Below are 7,976 nucleotides of genomic sequence, written 5' to 3' on the forward strand. Positions count from 1 at the left end.
GGGAAGACAGGGAATCCAACCCTGACTGAAGAGCAGCAGCCGCTGACAGGCTTATGGAGGCTGGGAGCGGCAGCCTGGAAGCTCCACGCTCCAACATCATCCCAAGGCGGCAAGTTTTCATTTATATCTCCCTAAAAGTACACAAGCAGTGCTAAAAATGAAGAAAAAAGCCCAAGACCATCAAAAGCTTAAATGATAACATATTTCAACTTTTATTTTTGCAAACATTCAAACCCTGAAAAACAGGAACACTAACAATTAACCAAACATAACAGTGCAGTGCCCAGGCTCTCTGAACAAAACAAATCTATCAACATATCTGCACACAGGAGACCCTGAGGTCAATGCCCCAATAAAACAATGCAGAACTGGGTCAAGAGAAAGAAAATCTGTGATGTACACCAAATACAAAAATGTGCATCTTTTAGTGTATAAAGTTATCAGAAAACAAAGTGCACTTACTGAAAAGTCTATAAAATAATTGTTCGCTCATACAATGCCAAAAATACTTGTGCAAAATCACCTGAGATTTGATTAAAACAACCAGTACAAAGTGAACCATGTACAGTGAACCCAAAAGAAACCAGGACCACCTTACTTTAAATCATGTCCTTAATTTTCAAAGTGGATTAAAACTGTTTTCTACCTTCTTATCCAAATAAGTTTATTGAGGAGTAATGGGGAGAAACAAATTGATGTCGTGATTGTCCTTGAGTTTAAACCCCTGGAACCATTTGCACAACACTAGTAACAGAATGGGATGGTTGAGAAACGCAGCACAAAGATGATAAGTTTGCTGCAACAATGCTCTGTGGAACTCTACTCGAAAAGTCTGCCGTTTGACCGAGACGAGAAATCAGTGATACTGATGAGGTGCTATAATGTGACAAAATTGCTGTTCATTTGCTGCCTCAATCGACACCCAATTAAACAGAACAGACCACAAAATAAATGCCAGTGCTTGAAATTAATGGAATGACCAAGTGCAGTAGACAAGTTAATGAAATTTCTTAATCAGAGGAGCATTAAACCTGAACTGGCGTTAAAGTATTATTCTACTCCAGATCCTGAAACGACCAGATTGCTGTCAAGACATTGTAACAATATATTTATATATATAAAACGTACATTTTATGTACAGAGAGCCAAAGCAGAGGCTAAAAAACCCACAACCAAACACACTTATAATTCAAAAAATAAATAATAAAACATAAAATATAAATAGGCACAAAGGGTGAGCTTAAAAGTCTTTTTGGAGGGGGAGTAACTAACAAAAGAAAGATAAAGAAAATAGGAATGTGAGCCCATGTATTAGCTGGTACGGTGAGGGTGCTTTGCTCTTCCTCTGTGCAAGTCACTGTGATCCATGTGGGTTAAAAGCTGTTTGACCACACGACAGCTGTCCCTACCAGTCGTGGTCAAAGTGATTGTGATCAAACTGGTTAAGTGGAGAGTCTGCTGTCTAGTGTTAAAATGGGTCTCAAAAATTGAGGGGAGGGACGAGAGAAGGGGGGCATTGAGGAAAACAGTGTGAGGCGTTGGGTTGCTTCCAGCCGTCCGGAACATCAAGATGTCATCCTGTCTGCATTTTAACTCACTGTATCCACTGTAGCGTTCATCTAAGGGAGCAGAGGACAGAAAACCACATCACAAGCTGAGAACAGTTCCCTCCCTCAACTACACACCCAATCAGGATTTGTCTATTTTAAAAGCTGCGCTGGTCAGATAAAAACTATTACCCACATTTGTGCAACTGTAGTAAAGAATGAGAAAAAGGGACACTGAGGACAATGAACTAATTGACTAATGCCGGGCATGACTGCAGAACATCACAGATAAAAGAGAAGCAAATTGATTGTAAAGCAGCTAAACAGGGATAGGCAGCCATGTGCAATGGAGGGCTAACTGTATGCAGGTTTTTCTCCCAACCAAACACTAGACTATCACGTATTTGCACTGAACCTCCTCTTTCTTGAGAAAAGGTGTTAAAGCCTGCAGATGCGTGGCCCCTCCATGGTCTGCTATGACAGCACTTTATTTGAAGTAGTGATTTTACCTGGCAGGGGGCTCAGTAGATGTGGACTACAGCACAGTCATCATAGTCTGGACTCCACAGTCCACAAAGTTCTGGAAACAAACATCAACACAACACAAACAGCTTTGTGAGGACAATATCACAGAGATTCTTCAAAGTCCTAAACAGCTGCCATAAATCAAGCTCTCAAAAAATAGTGCAAGTGCCACAAATTGTCAAGCACACAAAATCAACTCCAGACTTTGATTATTATAAGAACTCGTAGTCAATGCACACAGTCCATTCTTCAGGATGGGGGACACTGACTAGACAGCACCATCTAGTGGCCTGCATGGACATTGCAGTCTGTGAACAATGTAGTGCCCCAAAGACTCCTGAAAATATATAAATAAATAAAATACACAAATAAAACAATCAACTCAATCCAGTTGATTAAGGGAGTTTTCATCAATGTTTTCATTCCTCTTTTCTAACAAGGTTCCCAAATAAGGAGCAATTGGCTCACCATTTAAATAAAGAATATATAGTAATTTTAAAAATGTGCTAACACAATTTCTTAATAAACTAAAGCAAAGTTTTCTGCATTTCATGTTCTGTTTTCACAAGTTGGATATTAACGTTAATACCCAATGATACCGATATGTCTTTGATAAAATCATATTGAAACTGAGATCTACTCCTACTCCCACTAAATGTAGAGTCACCTGATTGACAGGCCGTGTCCTCTGGTCCGTCATCCAGTGAGCTGGAGTGTACTGTGTGTGGGGGAAGAGGGGTCAGCGGTGAAACAGAGGGCAACAGACAAACCCAGACTTCCTTTTACAGGAGATGGGGAGGTGTGTAGTGTGGGGTTGGCACCTAAGCCAGACTGAACCCTTCATCTTCATATGCAGGAGCATATGTGCAGGGCCTCAGAGACCCTGCATGGGATGCAACTGACTAATTAGTGTGAGAGTGTGAGTGTGTGTGTGTACCTGGTAAGTGTAGGGGTTCTGCGCGTAGTTCATGGGCATCTGTGGAACCATGACCCCTCCAAAGTTGGAGTAAGAATATGGCTGCAGAGATAGCCAAAAGGAACACTTCAAACCACACTGCAAAGTATGTTTACATTGCATACAGTACTTAACAGATGTTCAAATATACATGGAAGTTCTTGAAACCGACTGAAAGGCTACAGCAACTATTTCTAAGCAAGGATTGCCCTATAACTGAAAATGTTTTCTGACATTTGTTATAGTATTGTCTGAATAATTCAACAACTTGGATATTATTAGCAATGACATTAATCATGCCATAGCCAACTTTTATTTATATCTTTTCTGGTAAATTGAAAAGCAAATTGATAGATTGCTCTCTACCTTGCACTTCTATTCTTGGCTGTGATAATGAGCCGACTTCCCCTCGGAGAAAATAAGGTTCATTTTATTTTACAGAGTGTTATTGCAAATGTAGAGAGGTGAAGGTGCCAGTGTTTGTTTGGCTTGACAACTTTTTTTAAATAATGAAACCTGCCTGCCTCCTGAAATGGCATTATTGACAGCTTGGCTATGTGCATCTGTGTTACCTGATTGTAGGGGCTGCCTCCGCTGACGATGGGTTGTGGGATACCCCCGGTCACAGGTGAGCAGCAGGTGCAGTAGAAGTACTGAGTGGGGCTTATCCAGGGAGCAGGGCCAAGCAGACGGGATGGCATGGACCCTAGATGCAGAATGTAAATGATGAAATATAGGTTTGGTGGCAAGATCTTACAGTTTCACTTCCAATCAAACATTAAATTAAGTTCTTTTGAAGTGTATCAGAATACATACGAGCGCTCCTTTCTTTCATGATGGCAGGGCCAAGCTTGAGTTTCCGGCCCTTAAAACTGACTTGTTGCTACGGGGGGAAAAAAATAAACATGGCAAATATTACTTTCAGTTACAGATAAAAAAAAAACAATAGAATGAAAATTCAAGGTAGACATCCACTCACTTCAATGATTGACTGAATGTTGACATCTTCATTAAAGTACACAAACCCATACCTAGGAATGCACAAAACAGCTCAGAATAAAAAAAACAAACAACAAATTGACTTGATACCAGTGCAAAATATGGAGAAAAACATTTCTAATATTCATAAAACTGATGGCAAATAAACAATCCCCAAGTTTACACCCACACACTTTCACACAAGTTAACTGACAAATACAGAGAAAGCATAATCTTAAACAAAAATAAATAAATAAATAATAAATCAAAACAATATCTGCATTAATGTTCAATGAATTTCTCACTGCAGGTCACATGATCGCAGTATAATACATAAATGCATAACTCTTCATTTTCATTGTTTCTCCAAAAAATAATAGATTGTAAAAGAATTGTAAACATTGAACACCTTAACATCTCCAAATAATAAAACTCACCCTTTGCAGATCCCTCCTCGGTATGTGATAATTTTTACTTCCTTAACAGCACCATATCTTGCGAAGAAGTCCCGCATTTCACATTCATCCACCTGAAGGTATTAATTCCAAAGTGAAAAACTGGATTTTACTTTACCACCTACACTCCATTGTTTACTATGCTCTGTGAAAAGCAGTGCACTTGTTCACAATTTGCATCTCAAGTACATGGAAAGTGATTTTCAACTGTTCCATTTCAGCAGACCAAAGAAGGGTATATAATCTTAACAATCTAAACTAGTGCAGATGTATTGCCAAGACTACCCTCTCTTAATTTAACAGAAAGCATCAATTATCTGGATTTAAGTGGGAAGGCATTTCAATTTGCTATTTTGCTGAAATGTAAATTTACAATGAGTACAACTTTCAAACAAACACATTTGTATTTCTGTACAGTATACTTGACAACAGAAACCATTATTCTGATAACGCTCTAATGCCATTTCAATTTTTTGCCTATTTAGGTCTGCTTTTCTTGGAAAACCATTTCTGATGTATGGCTTCACGTTTCAATTTGTAAATGAATAACCTACAGATACAAACCAAACTAAATCCAAATCAATTAAGCCATTATAAGAGCTTGGGCCTTAGATTTGAGAATGGGAAAGTCTGTTATTCAGTTTTTCAAGTTGCATTTGTGAACTATCTTACCTTCATGTCAATCCCACCAACAAAGAGGGCATTGGGAGTCAGTTTGCCCTCAGGTAGAATGTAGCCATTTGACAACTTCAGAGAAGGTGAAGTCTGGCTGCTGCTCCTGGGCTTGTGGACATCCTTACAATAAAACAATGTTTGAATTATTGAGTTGCATGAGGAAAATACCACAAAACTTATAAATTCAAGCTTTTTCTATGGGCCAAAACTTCAATGAATGCTTATGGTCAAGTACAATTACCTACAGGCATCTAATTATTTGTGCATGTTTTGAACTGGAATTGCTCCACATAACTGACATTCATTTACTTGATCAATGTCACCATTAAATGCAGGTAGGACATTATTACGTATTTTCAGCAAAAACATCAGTAACAAATCGTCACACTGTTAGAATAATCGCCAGTCATTTTTTGTCAAAATTGTTTTTTTGCCTAAATCATCTCCTCATGGCACCGGCCACCTATGGTAAAATTGCCTACATCTTTAGTTGATCAGATCATGTGATTTTACCCCTTTAAGATCATCACTTCTTTGACAATTTGCCACATTCATAGGCATCAGATAAGAACCCAGCAAAGAAGAGCTAGAGGGAGATTGTTTAGTTATCAGTGTTTTATTGTTGATACTAATATTGGTAACACTTTACTCTAAGGTGTCTACATAAGAGTGACATGAGCATGTCATAAACATAGCATGAGATGTGTCATGAACATTAATGACACTTTAAAGTAACATTAATGCTCATGATACTTGTCATGTCATGTTTCTGACAGGCTTGTGTGACTCTTATGTAGACACCTTCAAAATAAAGTGTTACCATATCTTGCTTAAGTCACAAAGGCATGTTCAAAAATTTCTCTTAAGTTACATAATTTATACAGTGTTATTACTATGCCAATAGCCATCCTTTGTTACATTAGTAAAATGTTCAATAAATGTCATATGTTACACTTTTGGTTAAGTTTTTTGTGTTTCCTGCAAAACTTGAAAAAACGAGTTGGGCGATTAATTTAACAGGGTGACGAAATGCTGAAGTCGTGTTCGAATAGTCACTGTTATTAGGCTTCGAGCTTGTCAGCTGCAGGTGGATGTTTTTTTTTTTTTTTTTTTTACTTTTCTGTGGCCTAAGTTAACTTCGACACGAGGCACAAGTGGTGTTCTGTCGATATTTGCTACCAGTCTAGATGCGTTACTTTGCGGTTCTGCACATGCGTAAATAACTTGATAGAAAATGGTGGTCTAAATGGAGATATATCCGCCCCATGCTCCTACAGTTACTTACGCTTACGGCTGTTTGCACGAAAAAAAAACTAAATAAAACTGTCAGTATACTGGCGGAAATGCACAACTACAAAAGGAAACACATGTTACATGATAGTGATTGTTTGCATTGTTATGCTAAAAGTTAACTGATAAAGTGGTAAATTAATCTGACTTCCAACAAGCAAACCTCCATCTGTCGGCGGTGGAGCAGCATCAAAGTTATCAAAATATCAACCGACAAACAAGTCCACGGTGACAGACCGAGTTACCGTTTGTGTTAGTTACTGATAGTAAATTCTAACTATGTCAGCCCCAGCTAATGTTAGCTAACAGCAGCTAGTCCGCCTTTTTTTCGATTTTCAAGGCGAAGGTCGCTAATTTTCTAGCTAACTAGCTAACGCGAATGCTCGCACAATAGTTAGCTAGCATGTTGTTATAAAGTCGACCAATGCATTGAATCAAACATGGCGACTGCATGGCCATTTAACAGTGTGCCCTAGTTCATACAATACTGTCACTGAAACTTACCATATCTAAAATTATTAAAACAAATAAGTTAGCCGGACACACTCCAAAGCAAGCTGCAGCTTCTTCTGCCCGACAACAGCCACCTCACATGAGCCAAACCACGCCTTGGCCACATGACCAGACCAACGTCCTATCAAATGTTAGCTGCCTACCTAAATTATTCAACATTCAATTTTAACCAATTAGCTGATAACTTTTATTTCATTATCTTCACAGAATTAAATACAAATTTATCACAATCGCTGTAATAAAATGTAGTTATACTAAACAATACATTCATAATTCACACTGCTGCTATCTGAATGACCCTGGGGGGCTTTGTTATATCCCTGAGTTACTTTAGTCATTTTTTGTCAAAATTGTTGTTTTTTGCCTAAATCATCCCCTCGTGACGCCGGCCACCTATGGTAAAATCGCCTCCATCCTCAGTTGCTCATGATACTTGTCATGTCATGTTTCTGACAGGCTTGTGTGACTTTTATGTAGTCACCTTCAAAATAAAGTGTTACCGTATCTTGCTTAAGTCACAAAGGCATGTTCAAAAGAAAAAATCAAAAAAATCATTTACACACAGTGTTATTACTATGCCAATAGCCATCCTTTGTTACATCCTTTTTGAGTGAAATGATCAATAAATGTCATATGTTACACTTTTGGTGAAGTTTTTTGTGTTTCCTGCAAAACTTGAAAAAAAAAATGAGTTAGGCGATTATTTTAACAGGTTGACGATTGGGGTCATAAAGGCACATTTTGTGGGAGAGGCTACCAGCAGAGGGCAGATGGCAACTGTGCTGGATGGTGATGCTTCCAGGTAAACAAGGACAGACCACTAACTCAACCTAGGGCGTTTTTTAAATATCGTTTTTAAGAAATGAAGTTGTATGACAGCAAAGTAGTTGTGGTAGTTTTGATTTAACCACATTTCACACAGAAATGTATCCACAGTCAGACCTGTATCGGCACCGCCCACCACATAGTTCAGCTTTCTGATAGTAACAAGGTGGTTGCGGTCGCTATGGAGACGTTCCTGGATGAGATCAACAGTGT

The 7,976-nt window shown here is 38.5% G+C and overlaps 1 protein-coding gene across 2 annotated transcripts; it reads right to left on the minus strand.

Moving 5' to 3' along the window:
* Positions 1 to 188: 188 nt before the first annotated feature.
* dazl (deleted in azoospermia-like) lies at positions 189 to 7,086 on the minus strand. 2 transcript variants are annotated; one of them, XM_059350828.1, is made up of 10 exons: positions 6,930 to 7,086; positions 5,133 to 5,255; positions 4,443 to 4,534; positions 4,007 to 4,058; positions 3,844 to 3,910; positions 3,600 to 3,733; positions 3,010 to 3,090; positions 2,740 to 2,790; positions 2,057 to 2,127; positions 189 to 1,619 (listed from the first exon to the last, which is right to left on the minus strand). In XM_059350828.1, exons 1-9 carry the CDS (start codon positions 6,930 to 6,932, stop codon positions 2,083 to 2,085), a joined length of 648 nt encoding a protein of 215 aa, XP_059206811.1. In that variant the 5' UTR covers positions 6,933 to 7,086; the 3' UTR covers positions 189 to 1,619; positions 2,057 to 2,082. The 2 variants fall into 2 exon arrangements, with proteins under 2 accessions (XP_059206811.1, XP_059206812.1); XM_059350829.1 differs by lacking the exon at positions 2,740 to 2,790.
* Between the last annotated feature and the right edge of the window lie 890 nt (positions 7,087 to 7,976).

The sequence above is a fragment of the Centropristis striata genome, chromosome 14 (assembly GCF_030273125.1).
Source record: "Centropristis striata isolate RG_2023a ecotype Rhode Island chromosome 14, C.striata_1.0, whole genome shotgun sequence".
In the NCBI taxonomy this organism is placed as follows: domain Eukaryota; kingdom Metazoa; phylum Chordata; class Actinopteri; order Perciformes; family Serranidae; genus Centropristis; species Centropristis striata.

What these genes read in the sequence shown, in the direction of transcription:
- dazl (XM_059350828.1), bottom strand. An exon ending in TTGGTGGGATTGACATGAAG is followed by an intron (nt 4,535 to 5,132) that starts GTAAGATAGTTC and finishes TAATACCTTCAG; the next exon opens with GTGGATGAATGTGAAATGCG. An exon ending in GAGGCAGCCCCTACAATCAG is followed by an intron (nt 3,091 to 3,599) that starts GTAACACAGATG and finishes CTATCTCTGCAG; the next exon opens with CCATATTCTTACTCCAACTT.